Raw genomic sequence first — 14,608 nt, 5'->3', positions numbered from 1 at the left:
TTCTGCTTGCTTTCAGTTTTGTTTGCTTCTTTAAAAATATATCTTAATGTAGAATGTTTCAGCATTCAAAAATTTAAGATTATGATATACAGTCCCATCACTTTATGGCAACTATAAAGAGAAAAAGTAGAAGTGGCAGATTGTATTTTCTTGGACTCCAGAATCACCGTGGATGGTGACTACAGCCATGAAATTAAAAGATACTTGCTCCTTGGAAGGAAAGTATGACAAATCTAGATAGCATATTGAAAAGCAGAGACATCACTTTGTCAACAAAGATCTGTATTGTCGAAGCTATGGTTTTTCCAGTAGTCATGTGTAGATGTGAGAGTTGGACCATGATATGAAGGCTGAGCACCGAAGAATTGATGCTTTTGAACTGCGGTGCTGGAGAAAACTCTTGAGAGTCCCTTGTACAGCAGTGAGATTAAACCAGTCCATCCTGAAGGGAATCAGCCCTGAACACTCATTGGAAGGACTGGTGCTGAAGCAGATCCCACCAGTTACCCGCTTCACACGTAATAGCGTGCATGTGTCCGCGATGCTTCCTCAGTCAGTCCCACCTTTCCCTTCCCCCGCTGTGTTCCACGTGCCGTGAAATTCCCTTGTCATTTCTTTACCTCCTTTAGGCTTTATTTTCTTAGTAGTTGCCCTTGGCAATTTAAATTTATACCAATCTAGTGTAGATTAATTCCAACGTAATTTAATAGTATATCGACAATTTACTCTTTTATAATTCCATTTCCCCACCCCTGTTCAGTTGTCGTACAAATGGTGTCTTCGTACACCATGTGCCTATTAACACAGAGTTATGGTTATTGCTTTATACAACTGTCTTTTAAATAGAAGGAAAAAACAGTTACAAACAATACATTTCTATTATTATAAATGATTTTTATATTTACCTATGTAATACCTTTATTGGCGCTCACTTATTTTGTGTGGTTTTGAGTTACCATCTAGTACCCATTAGTATTTCCTGTAGGGCAGGTTTGCTAGTGTTTACCTGAGTATGTCTTAATTTGTCTTATTTTTTTTTTCCTTCGTTTTTAGCAGTTGAGGTGAAATTTATATAACATAAAATTAACCATTTTAAAGTGAACAGTTCAGAGGCATTCAGTACACTCACCACCTCTCTCTCCTTTCAAAGCATTTTTTTTTCACTCGGAATGGATATTCTGTACCTGTTAAGCAGTTGTCCCCATTCTTTCATTTTTTTTTTTTTTTTTCAAATACTGTTTCTGCTTGTTTTTCTGACTGTGCTGGGTCTTTGCTGCAGCACGTGGGCTTCTCCCTGGGGCTCTTCGCTGCAGCAAGTGGGCCTCGTTGCCCTGCGGCATGTGGGTTCTGACTTCCCTTCCAGGGATCGAACCCACGTCCCCTGCATTGGAAGGTGGATTCTTAAACGCTGGACCACCAGGGAAGTGCCCTCATTCTCTCATCATTGTAGAAGAGTTTGCTGGATCTAGTGTTGTTCATCTGTAGTCTCGTTCTTTTTTAAAAGTTTTTATTTTTTTTAAATTATGAAACTATGAAGACACATTTACAGGAGACTTGGAAAATACAGAACAGTTACATATAGTTCCACTGTATATTGCAATTATTTTTTAAGTAGATAAATTAAGATTTTTTAGTTGGAGTTTCAGTATCAAACTCTCAAAAATTAATAGGACAAATATACAGAGAAGTAGAGGATGTAGTAGACCTGAAAAGCTCTGTGAACCAATTCAGCGTAATTAAGATTTATACAGTTTTCACACAATGGTAGGATACAAATTCTATTCAAGTTTTCATAGCACAGGCTTTTGCTTTTAGCAGTTTGAATCGTTCATCCCACTGCTTTCTGGCCTTGTGACTTCTGATGAGAAATCAGCCATTCATCTTATCTTGGTGCTCAGTCTGTCAGTCGTGTCCGACTTTAGGACCCCACTGACTGCAGCCCTCCAGACTCCTCTGCCCATGGAATTTTCCAGGCAAGAATACTGGAGCGGGGTGCCAGTTCCTTCTCCAGGGGATCTTCTCGGCCCAGGGGTCAAACATTCTTGTGTCCGCTGTGTTGGCAGGTGGATTCTTTACCACTAGCACCACCTGGGAAGCCCATTAGTCTTACTGAGGACCTCTTATGGGATATGAGTTCTTTCAAGATTTTCCCTTGTCTTTGACAGTTCGATTATGATGTGTTGCAGGATGGATCCTTTAAGTTTATCCTACTTGGAGTTTGTTGAACTTCTTAGATGTGTAGATAAATGTCCTCAAATTTTACAAATGTCCAACTATTAGTTCTTCAAATATTCTTCCTGCACCATTCTCTTCGCTCCTTCTCAGATTCCTGATATGCATATATTCATATGTTCAGTGATACGAATTTTTCTTCACTGTATCTCTTTCTGTTTCTCAGGCTGGTTAATCTCAACTGATGGATCTTCAAGTTCACTGAATCCATTTAGATCTGCTCTTGAGTCCCTCTAGTGATTTTTTAAAAATTTGTTATTGTACTTTTCAAGTCCAGTTTCTATTTAGTTCTGTTTTGTAATTTCCTTCTCTTTATTCTTGTATATTTGGTGAGATATCATTCTCATACCTTGCTTAATACACAGTTTCTTGGTTCTTTGAACATATTTAAAGTAGCTGATTTAAGTTCTTTGTCAAGTAAGTCTAACATCTGGGTGTCCAGTATATGGATCACACTTATTTTCCTTTGTACATTTAGTAAGTTTGTGGAACATTTAAAATATATAATGTGGCAACTTTGAATTTCAGATTCTCCCTAATTCCCCAGCATTTGTTGTTGTTGTTTGTGTTGACTTTTCTGAACAAATTTTATAAACTCTGTATTTTTTGTCATGTGTGGCCACTGTAGTCTCTACTTTGGTTGGTTTAGTAACCAGCTACTGATTGGACAGAGACTTCCTTAGACATTTAGAATCATCCTCCCAGTCTCTGCTCGGAGTACAGAGGGACTCTGTACTCGACAGACAGGTGACAGCTCTGTCTAAACCCTGACTTCCTACTTGGACAGAGAGCCTCAAGGACAGCAGGGGTGAGACCTCGGCGCCTTCTCAGACCTCTCCTGAGTGTGTGTACAGCCCTTCCTGTGGCCTTCTAGATTCCTAGGAGTATGTCGGGCGTTTCCTATTTAAGCGTTTTAAATAGTCTATTGTTTGTCCCAAGGTGGCTTCCCTGGTGGCACAGTGGTGAAGAACCTGCCTGCCCATGCAGGAGATGCAGGTTCGATCCCTGGGTCAGGAAGATCCCCTGGGGAAGGAAACGGCACCCCACTCCAGTATTCTGGCTTGCAGAATCTCATGGACAGGGGAGCCTGGTGGGGCTGCAGTCCATGGGGTTGCAAAAGAGTCGGACACGACTGAGCGCAGCACAGCATAGTATTGTTTGCCCTAACTGTATCCACTTGCCTCGGTCAAGTTAGGGGGAAAAGAGCTTTTTATATTGAGTGAACTCTGACTCAGGTCAGACTGGGCTTTTTTCCCTTGCAAGCAGGCTTCTCCAGGGAACCACTAAACAGATTAAACAGTGACAATTCTCTGAGAGTGGAGGCTTGAGGACACTCCAACCCAGTTCTTCCACATCTGTTGGCTGCCAGGCTACTCATTTACACAGTAATTGTGAACCTGGTGGTTTTCAAGCCTACCAGGGTGATGGAAAGCCAAAGGTTGGAATAAGGCAAGTTAAAATGCCACAGCAGTCACTGTTTTAACTGAGATTTCAGCCATGGAATAGATGCTCCATGGAATGGTAAAGACTTCGGCTAGTTTCTAGATTTCTGACAAAGTTGACTCTAACTTTTTATTTATTTTGCCAGTTTTTTAATTGCTTCTGTGGAGGAGAGATTTTTGAAGGTCCTTATACCACCATTTTTGCTGATGTCATTTGCTCTTGACTTTTTATTATTATTATTAATAAAGATGTTTAGAATCACATTGAATGTTTGGCATCATCGTATTTGGTTAGCTAAGAAAGCTCAGTTTTGAACTAATTCACTGTGTCCTGGGGCAAGTTATAGAATCTGTCAGCCTCAGTTCCACAGCTTGAAAAATGGTTGGTTGCCTAGTGAAAGCTTCAGTATTTCCACGTCTGAGATTCTGAGCTTCTAAAGGCCATATTTTCTCCTCATTTTCAGTTCTTTCTTATGCAGCTTTACTGAGTTAATTTTTAAAAATCCTTACCATACCCAGTCGGTCATATTTTTGTGATAATTATTTCATTCTGAGTTGTAAACATCCTTCTGATAACATCATTATGGCTCTTGGCTGTTATCTGTTCCTGCTGAGAGACTTTAAAAATGCGGTTGCTATGTATCTTACCATAAAAGGGGGGTTACTCTTCTCGCTGTTGTCCGCCCCCACCACCCCGGGTTAGCAGCTCTTTGGCATGAAGTAGGAGATGCTTTTAAATGGGCCTTGGTACAGGGTAATGGTACCCAGGTCTGGAAGTAAACTGCCATAGCAACCAAGCCACACATCCCATGCCCTAGCATAACTGCTGATGAATTGACCCCAATGGCAGATTTCAGCCTGCCTTGATCATGTCATCTTTGTAAACCACAGCCTCTATGCTTGGTCTTCAGCTGCCTTCTGATGCTCCAGGTGCCTCGTCGCAATGGACACCCACCCCCTCCCCACACGCCTGCGCCTCTGCATGCCAGGTGCCCTCTCTCTGCCCTCCTTGCACCCAGCTCAGTGAGAGTGTTGGCCAGTTGTGTCCGACTCTAGGCAAGAATACTGGAGTGAGTTGCCATTCCCTTCTCCAGGGGATCTTCCTGACCCAGGGATCAAATCCAGGTCTCCCTCTTTGCAGGCAGATTCTTCAGCATCTGCGCCGCCAGGGAAGCCCCGATCAGCGGACACTGGCTTCCAGCGTGGGAGGACGGGGCATGGCATCTGGCGTGACTCCCCTGAAAGCCCAGTTCCATCTCCCGTTTCTCAGCTGCCTGCAGGTGGGCCCCAGATCGTCACTCGTGCCTCCCTCTTTGCACTGAAGTGGGCCTGGGTGGCAGGAGTGGGACAGGGGTGTCCTGGTGGTTTGGCCAGGCTGGCCAGCTCTCAGGGAGAAGGTGGGGGTCCAGTCTAGCCCTGCCATCTTATCTTTCCTCTCTTCTTCTCTGCCTGTCCTGGTCTTAGACTCAGAGCTGCTCATCCTAGCAGGAAGGGGCAGATGTCTGTCCTGTGCTTCCAGGGCCCCCTTGGCACCAGGTTCTAACCCACAGTCCCGCTCACGCCCCCTGCTGGCCGCGGTCTCCAGGCAGAATGGGCCCCCGGGGGCCTGCAGCCCACCCCCCAGCCGCAGATTGGCTCCCGTGGGCGCACCGTCTCCGCATCCCAGGGAGCTGAGCACGGGACAGCCAGAGCAGGCCTTGTGTGGAGGTGGTGTGTGTGGGCGCCATGTGCTGCGTTCTGAGAGATGCCAAAAATATCGGTGAGCCGCAAGCCCTCCCCTTGGCTCCAAGCGCCTCAGGCATTACATCATTTCATCCGGGCCTGCGCGGCGGCTCCGGTGACAGGCAGGACACTGAGGCCCGGCCAGTGAGTGACAACCAGGGCTCCCCCGCAGACAGCAGCTCGGGGCTTTTCCCGTCCTCCTCAGGCCCAGGCTCATCCCTCTGTTCGGGGTAGAATTTTATCACCTCTGGTGGGTCGCCCGGACCGTGCTTGGTGTTAGTGTAGAGACATGTCCCTTTCAGGCGGCGCGGGACCAGGGGGGCCACGCGCCTGCTGGGAGCCAGGCCCCAGGCTGGTCCCCACGTGCAGGCCACCAGGGTAGGCACCCAAGGAGCAGCTTGGTTTTCCTACAGCTCAGCTTCATTTGCACTCTGAGCCCTGGGAGCCCAGAGCTGCCCAGCTCCATCTCAGCAGGTGTGGTGTTTCTTGCAGCCCTCAGCCCCTGGCGGCTGGCAGCCGGGCTCTGGAGAGTGAGCTGTGCTGCGTGCTGTCCAGGTGGGCGGAGTGGGAGGAATGCTGCGGGCTCAGTGCCTCTGTCCAGTCCATCAAGACCGCCATCCTCCTGCCTCTGCGCCAGTCGCTCTGCCAGGCCTCAGCGTTCATGTGGAATCTTCCTTCTCTCTGGTCCCTTTGAGCCCTCTGGCTCCCCTGGAGCTCGGGAGTCATTCTGGAGCTCCGATCCTATGGGGCCCAAGGCACCGTGACACATCAAAGACTGGCTTTCCTGACCCCCCGCTCCTCAGCCCTTCTCATCCATGGATCTCGCTGTCACCGCTTGTCAGCTGGATCTGGCTCCTTCTGAAGCCCTAGCCCTTCCTTCTTTGCCAGACTGTTTTCCCCTCAAAGGAAGAAGCGTTTCCACCAGAGGACACTGAGTGTGTGCAGAAAGTGGGACAGACCTCGGCCATGGCTTATTCCGCCGGTTCCCGAGCCATTCAAGGTGATGCTGAGGGGCCTCCCTGGCAATCCAGGGGTGTAGGCTTCGACTGTCAGTGCAAGGGGTGCGGGTTCAATCCCTGGTCAGGGAGCTCAGATCCTACATGCCTCTCAGCCAAAACACCAACACATGAAGCAGAAGCAGTGTTGTAGCAGATTCAGTAAAGACTTTTAAAATGATCTGCATAAAAAAAAATCTTTTTTAAAAAATGTGATTCTCTGAAAAGAAACGGTACAAATGAACTGACAAAACAGAAAGAGACTCACAGAGTTAGAGAACCAAGTGTGGGGGAAGGATGGATGGGAGGGACAGTTAGGGACTTTGGGGTGGACATGTACACACTGCTGTATTTAAAATGGATAGTCAGCAGGGACCCACTGCATAGCACAGGGAACGCTGCTTGGTGTTATATGGCAGCCTGGATGGGAGGGGAGTTGGGGGGAGAATGGATGCATGTGTATGTGTGGCTGAGTCCCTTGCTGTTCACCGAAACTATCACAACGTTGTTTGCTACTTGGCTATACCCCAGTACAAAATAAAAAGCTTTTTAAAAAAGAAAAATTGAAAAAAAAGTGATTCTGATACAGAGGGGTCACACCTCTGCCCTTTGTAAATCTTCTATGAACAGGTTCTTTACTGATACCTGCTTTTTGTTTGCCCCAGCCTTTCCTGTCCTGAACGTGTATCTAACTGTTGTCCTAAAGGTCTAAAAATAGAACCAAAGCATGTCCGGGTGGCTTGACCTGACTCATACAGTTCCTGTTTCCTCCAGGAATTACTTGGGACTCTTTATTTTGCAAATAAGGCTTGCAAAGATTTGTTGGCTTTTAAAAAACCCAAGAGATAGACTTTGTAGCTTAGTAACTGGGAAGTCACTGGTAACTGCCTTCAGGAAGAGTTTGATCCAGGACTCTAGGCAGAGTCCCCAGGTGCTTTGCTTTTCCTCTTTACCTCTTGGTGCTTCTTTCCTCTAAACTCATATCCTTCCAGACCCAAAAGAAAAGAAGTATTCTCTTTCAACAATTCCATAAATGCCCTGAGCCTCACTCTCCTGGGCCCGAAATGAGTCACGTGCCTGTCCCTGAAACAGCCACTCTTGCCAGGGTGTGGAACTGCGTTGACCAACTGTGGTTCCTGACTTGGGCCATGTCGTGTGTTGAGTCAGGCCTTGGCAGGTTCTTACTGAGTTCCTGGGTGTCTGGGCCTGAGTGAACCCTGTTTCCACCCCTGCTGGAAGAGTAGGCCTCTGTACTCAATTGTTGTTCAGTCGCTAAGTCATGTCCAGCTCTTTGTGACCCCATGGACTGCAGCAGACCAGCCTTCCTGTCCTTCACTATCTTCCAGAGTTTGCTCAAATTCATGTCCATTGAGTCGGTGATGCTGTCTAATCATTTCATCCTCTGTCGTCCCCTTCTCCTCCTGCCCTCAATCTTTCCCAGCATCAGGGTCTTTTCCAGTGAGTCAGCATTTCCCATCAGGTGGCCAGAGTACTGGAACTTCAGCTTCAGCATCAGTCCTTCTGGGGAATATTCAGGGTTGATTTCCTTTAGGATCGATGGGTTTCAGATCCGGGAATGTAGTTGCTGCCTCTGCCATCAGTTCCTAGTGACAGGCAGCCTAAATGGTCTTTAACCCTCTCCCCCCAGATGGGCTCCTGTTCGTGAAACGCTGTATTCCCTCAGTTCGCCTCTTCGACCTTTTGTCACTTGAAGGAAAACCATTTGTTACTGAAACTGTAGAATTGAATGCAGAAGTGTGCTTTTTTTTTAAGTGTTTTTTATTTTAATATAATTGCTTTGCAATGTTGTGTTGGTTTCTGCTGTACAGAAACATGAATCAGCCATAAGTAAACATATATCCCCTCCGTGTTGAGCCTCCCTCCCACCTCCCACCCCTCTAGGTCATCACGGAGTACCGGTCTGAGCTCCTACAGCAGCTCCCACTAGCTGTGTGTTTCACACATGGTGATACACATGTGTCCATGCGACTCCCTCAATGCGTCCCATCCTCCCATTCCCACCTGTGTCCACAAGTCCTTTCTCCATGACTGTGGCTCTGTTCCTGCCCTGCAACGAGGTTCATCAGTACCAGAGGTGGGGAACAACCGTTCTCTACCCTGCCTGCATTTGAAGTGACCTGCGGTACCCTGCCAGCAATTGGGCCGGGGCATGATCTGAAGATCAGGAGTTTTTAAAGCTCCCCAGGGGATTTTAATGTGCAGGCAGGGCCGAGAACAGCTGCTGTAAAGCAGTGGTTCTCAAACCTTGACATGCAGAGGGATCACCAGGGGCCCCCGGCCCAGGGCAGACTTTGAGAGCATAGATCTGGGTGGATGGAGTCGGAGATTCTGCGCCTCTCATCAGCTGCCAGGTGATGCTGAGGCCGCAGATCCCCTGGCTGCCCTTGGAGCGGCAGGGCCACAGGGGTTCCGTTCACGAGGCCTCCTGACATCCCCAGCAGATGCACATACCACCCTCAGCCCCTGCTCACCCTCAGACTCCATCCCCCTGGGCTGCCTCCAGGAGAAAGCAGAACCACAGGCTTCTCGGACACCCTGCCCACAGCAGCTGCCCCGGCGGTGGCCTTCCAGGCAGGTGAGGCACCAGTGTCGCAGGTTGGTCAGCCTGTCAGCGCCTCACACCATGAAGCAGAACGCTCGGTAAGCTTTCCTCTCCGAGGAGCAGAGTCAGTAGGGTGCTCTCCTCTGTTGCTCAGCGGGGGACGTTCAGACTGGACCACAGGATTCCCTGAGCCACCTGCCCGGGAACTCAGAGCCCGGGGCTGAGTGGGACTGTGTCTACCAGGAACTTGGGGCTGCCTTCTGGGTGCAGCTGGCTGCTGCACCGTTGCCTTTGGGGGAAAATGTGACTCAGTGGAGATGGAAGAGGGCCCCCTGCCTGTTGGGCCACCTGACTTAGCTGCCTTTCGGCAGGAAAGCCTGCAGCCATCCCAGGAGCAGGCAGCCGGAAGCAGGAGTCCCCAGGCTCCACCCTCCACCTTGAGCCTGCGCTGGTGCCTGGTGCTGCTGCCGACCGTCACCCGGTGACGCTCCTTCTCCAGTGCACGGCTCCGAGTGGGCGGGCTTGGATGGAATGCTCGTGGTGTTCAGTTCAGCTAACATCTAAAGAAGAAATGCGTGTGGAATATGTACAGCAGTTCTTGGCACATGTAAGCTCCGCCGGCATCATGCCTTGGCTTCTTGGAGGTAAAGTGTGAGAAATTCCCGGAGTCCTCACTTGTTCACGGGATCCCACCTGTCTACACAGTCTGCCTTCCTCTGGTCACTCTCCTGTGCATCCGTCAGCTGAGGACTTCACGGTGCTCCCCTACTGACTGAGGCGCCGTGCCCGTTGCTGTGCGCACTGGTGGCCCTGGCTAGTGTGTTGCACCGTATTAATCAGTCACGACATGTCCTCACATGCTTAGTCGACTCTTTGTGACCCCATGGACTGTAGCCCACCAGGCTCCTCTGTCCATGGGATTTTCTGGGCAAGAATAACTGGAGTGGATTACCATTTCCTCCTCCAGGAGATTTTCCCGACCCAGGGATCAAACTCAAGCCTTCTGCATTGCAGGAAGATTCTTTACTGCTGAGCCACTGGGGAAGGCCTGTATTAATTAACCACTATGCACTTATTAAGCACCTACTGCATATTTGGCTTCTTGGAATACATAAAACAATCTAGTTGATTGGCATTGTTCTTAGAGACTTTGCAATCTGATTGAGGAGGCCAGCTATACACATTAACTACCAACTGGTATGGGGCATCTATTAATATATATATATATATATATATATATATATACAACACCCTCCTCCCACCATGGCAGTATTGAAGAAAATGGGAACTTGGCTGCTTCTCCAAGGTCTTTAAAATACTGAGAGGATGGAAAAATTTGGAATATTAGATGTCCTCACATAATGAGCCAAATGTGTGTTCAGATTGCTCCATGTCCTCACTCTCCAAATGTGATGTCTCCAAATTGCAAAATAGGAAGATATTTATGTCAAACCCAGCCAGCCCACACATCTGAATCACACAGGAGCACTTTGTCAGAGCATCTTACCAAACGGCTCAAATGGAATCCAGCTATTTGAGAATCCCCCCTCCTTAGGAGAAACTTAATAAAGCAAATTACCTTATTAAAAGTGATTTTGCCCTTTTTTTTATTATTATAATTTTTTTGGCCACACCACATGTCATGTGGGATCTTAGTTCCCCAATCAGAGAATTGAACCTGGGGCCCCTGCATTGGAAAGGTGGAGTCTTAATCCCTGGACCACCAGGGAAGTCCCTGCCCTTAGATTTTTATAAGCACAGGTGATGAGGCTCACTCATTCATTAAATATTTCCCAGCATCTACTGTGTGTAGATATCAGAGATGAAAAGAGCTTATCTCTGCCCTGAAGAAGTTCACATTCCGGGAGGGGAAATATTGTGAGTGGGCAGGGGCTCAGAGGAAGAATGTGAGGTGCCCAGCAAGTTCTGAGGTTTCTTCGGGTTGTGGGCAGAGGCACTGATGTGTGTGGATGAGGCATTCGCTTGGGTAGCAGAGTGTCAGGTGTGGCTGCGTAGGGGCGGGGGGTGGGGGGAGGTGGCGGCAGCAGGTAAGATGGCCAGGCCAGACTGGAGGGACTTCTGTGATGTTGTCATTGCCACTTCATTTTTCTGGCTCACAGACAAGCAGTATAGTGACTAGATTTTGAAAATATATTTTCCATAGATGTTGTTCTCAGCTCCAGCACGTCTTTTCCTCTGTTAGTTAACAGAAATACCTTCACAGAAAAATGAGGTTTGGACCAATTTTACAGACCTGAGTTTTTCCTGAAGTAATCCGATAGCCTGTCAGGTATCAGAGTTCAAAGCACTCATATCGGACTTGAGACAGAGTCCCAGAGAGGGAAATGGTTTGCCCCGAGTCATTCAGCTGGTTAGTAGCTAGCTAGTGGCAGTCAAGGCGAGAATCCAGTTCTATAGACTCACTGCGATTTCTGCCAATGACGTCGACAGGCTTCTAGCCAAGTGCTGCTCCAGGCCCCTGGCAGTAGCTCCCCAGAGGGCTGTGTGGTGAGCAGTTCTGAGAATAATGCTGTGGTTGATTACTGATGTCTGCCAAGGACAGGTGATAGGACCTGGGCTTCTTAGGAGGCAGCTACCCTCGTGGGGCTCACAGCTGGATGAGGTACAGACCTTGATTTCAGCATCAGATTTTCCACTTAGACACTGTCCTGGACCTGCAGGGACACTGACCAGGCCCAGAGCAGGGCTGGCCGTAGCGAGCGGCAAGGCGGCTCAGGTTCAGTGCTCTGAGTGCTGAGCTGGCCTCCAGTGGGGTGAGCTGCAGCTGTGGGCCTGTTGGACTTGACTGGCTGGGACCGCTCCTTAGAGACATCCACCCCTGACCCTTCAGTGGTTCGCTCTGCCCCGACCCGCCTCACGGGAGACGGACATGCCCGCCAGCCCGTTGTCCTTCTCCCCAGAGAAGGCTGAGCTGTTGGCAGCATCCAGGCAGCTGAGAGCATCATTAGAAGATTCTGAAGAGTCCAAGGGCAGGTGGGTGTAAACTGCCAGCAGAACACTCAGCAGTTGTTTTTTCCCAAGTTCATTAAACTCACTGCTTTCTTTAGTTACCATCAAATACACTGGTTATGCTTTATTATTTCAATTATAAACCAGTCAACCAGAACTTTCTTTGGATGAGTTGATGCTGAAGCTGAAGCTCTAATACTTGGGTCACCTGATATGAGAACCAACTCACGGGAAGAGACCCTGATGCTGGGAAAGATTGAAGGCAGGAGGAGAAGGTGGCAACAGAGGGTGAGATGGTTGGGTAGCACCACCAACTCAACATGCATTTGAGCAAACTCTTGGAGACAGTAAAGGACAGAGGAGCCTGGCATGCTGCAGTCCACGGGGTCACAAAGAGTCAAACATGACTAACAAAAACAATGACTAGAACTTTTATATATATGAATGCGTTTTGGAAAACAGAAGAGGAATCTAAGACTTCTTCAGCACCATCTTCAGAAGTCACCCCTGCTGCCTGCTGCTCCGCAGTTTTCATAATACAGTCACACTTGTCATTCGGAGCCTTCTGTCAGCCCTCTAGACGTTGCCTGGAAACCACCGTCAGTGCGGTTAGCAGCCTTTGTACTTTGCAGGAACTCAGGTGCAGTTGCAAGGCTGGGCGACAGGAGTCTGCTATTTTGAAGTGGCAGCTGCAGGTCAGCAGAGAGGACGTCAGCGGGGAGGTGGCTCTGTGGGGGGGGGGCGTGGTCTGTGCATCTGCCAGGTGTGGTCACCAGCAGGGAGTGCTGAAGCTCTGGCTGCCGCAGCGCGCCCTGGAGCAGGTGCCCGCCTGGAAGGAGGAGCCTTGGGAAGGGCCCAGGAAAGACGTTCACCAAACACATCCAGGCCCTGCGGCAACAAGCTTGAAGAGGGAATAGGGAGAAAGCCAGGGCAAGGGAACCAGCGGTTGTGGGGCGGGGGGTTAGACATCCCCCAGGGCCCTGAACCCTCACTCAGATGGGGTGATTAGTGCCCTTTGCCCGACTCTGTCGGGAGCACAGGGAGGCAGAGCCCGGGCTTGTCAGTTTCCACCCTCAGCAGCTGGGCAGCGACTCAGCTCAGAGGGAGGCGGGTGGCAGCTCCAGCCCCACCCTGGCCGTCCACGTGGATGGAGGGAAGGAGGAAGTGGCTGTGTGTCTGAGCTTCCAATGCCCCGTGCTGCACACCTGCCCGGAGGCCCCACGGGGCTGCAGGAGTTGGTAGACGCCTCTGTGTCCTCGGGGCCCGAGCTGCTGCTCTGGAAACGGGAGCAAGGCTCTTGATCAGCACCCAGGGGTGACCCGAGGGCCCCTTTGGGGAAGGGGAGGCCTTCTGTCCTTCCGGAGAATGAAAGTGCCGAAGGCTCCCTCCGTGTTCACGAAGATGGCTGCCTTTTACCAGTGCATCAAGCCTGAGCCCAGGTGCGCCCCTGAGAGCTGAGAGGTGCTGGGGTAGATGGAGGGGCTGAGAGGGAGGGGGGCCGACCCTGCACCCCAGCCCCCAGGGCCTGAGGGCCCTTTCAGTATCTGTTGTCATTTATGACCCCCTTCCTTACAGATGTCATTGTATATATTGTATATCTCCTTCAATTATGTGAATTCTGGAACAAAATAATGATTTTCTTTATTTTCTTTGTGACACATGCATATATTGAAATGGGGGGCGGGAAGCAGGTGCTAAGGTGAAGGGGATGGGGAGTGAAAGGAGGAGAGAAGGGAGAGGAAGGGGGCTGGAAGACAGTGTTTTCCTCTGATCATCCCATGCCTGAACAAGGTGGATCCACATGGCACAGTCTGTGTCCTTTTGGTGGAGAGAAGGCAGCAAAGGGCAATGTGAAAGGTCATTAGAATTGTTCCTGGAACTAGTGATCAGCCCCAAAGGGCTTGTTCTTTTTTATTTCTTTATTTAATTTTTTAAAATCAAGTATAGTTGACATACAATATTATGTAAGTTATAGGTGTACGATATAGCGATTCACAATGTTAAAGTTTATACTCCATTTATAGTTATTATAAAATATTGGGTATATTACCTGTGCTGTATGGTATATCCATGAAGCTTATTTTATACCCAATAGTTTGTACCTCTTAATCCCTTCCCTGTCCATTGCTTCCACTTCCCATCTCCCCACTGGTAACCACTCTTTTGTTCTGTCTGTGAATCTGCTTTTTTTATGTTACATTCACTAGTTTGCTGTATTGTTTAGATTCTGCGTGTAAGTGAGATCATACAGTGTTTGTCTTTGTCTTCACATAACGCCAAAGGGTTTGTTATTAACTGACAGACTTGCCGAGGGTGGTGGCCTGCCCAAGTTCTTAGGGAGCAGAGGCCAGTGGACCTGCAAAGCCACCTCGCCCTGCTGCAGGTGACCTCATCCTTTGAAAATGTTTGGCCCTTGGTGCTTCCACCATGATAGTACGAAGGGAAGCAGAGCTCCAATGTGGTTGAAATGCATTTGCAAGTGTAAGTAAACAGCTTGCATGTCTAGTACACCAAATGGAAAATTCCAGTATGGCAACCTCTATCCAACCAAGTGATAGTCATGTCTGCACATCATCTGGGCTGGGTGGACGGTCTTGGGAAACAAATATTGCCACTTCGTCAACATACATCTGGAGGTGCAGGGGATGCTGAGAGACCTGGCAGACCACCCACTCTCCCCCAAA

The 14,608-nt window shown here is 48.9% G+C and overlaps 1 protein-coding gene across 8 annotated transcripts in view; it reads left to right on the top strand.

Moving 5' to 3' along the window:
* Window positions 1–14,608, top strand: part of CRACDL (CRACD like) — a 126,986-nt gene that overhangs the window by 44,713 nt on the left and 67,665 nt on the right. For 3 of the 8 annotated variants that reach the window (XM_070474737.1, XM_070474721.1, XM_070474708.1), the window contains exon 1: window positions 13,107–13,363. The exons of 3 other annotated variants lie outside the window; for them this stretch is intronic. In XM_070474737.1, coding sequence (XP_070330838.1) covers window positions 13,290–13,363 — 74 coding nt within the window. In that variant the 5' untranslated portion in view covers window positions 13,107–13,289. Of the gene's footprint in view, window positions 1–13,105; window positions 13,364–14,608 lie in introns of those variants that run through there. 2 more of the 8 variants (XM_070474717.1, XM_070474728.1) reach the window with 2 other exon arrangements.

Source organism: Odocoileus virginianus, chromosome 2 (genome assembly GCF_023699985.2).
Source record: "Odocoileus virginianus isolate 20LAN1187 ecotype Illinois chromosome 2, Ovbor_1.2, whole genome shotgun sequence".
NCBI lineage: Eukaryota > Metazoa > Chordata > Mammalia > Artiodactyla > Cervidae > Odocoileus > Odocoileus virginianus.
This window is presented reverse-complemented; position numbering and strand designations above follow the sequence as displayed.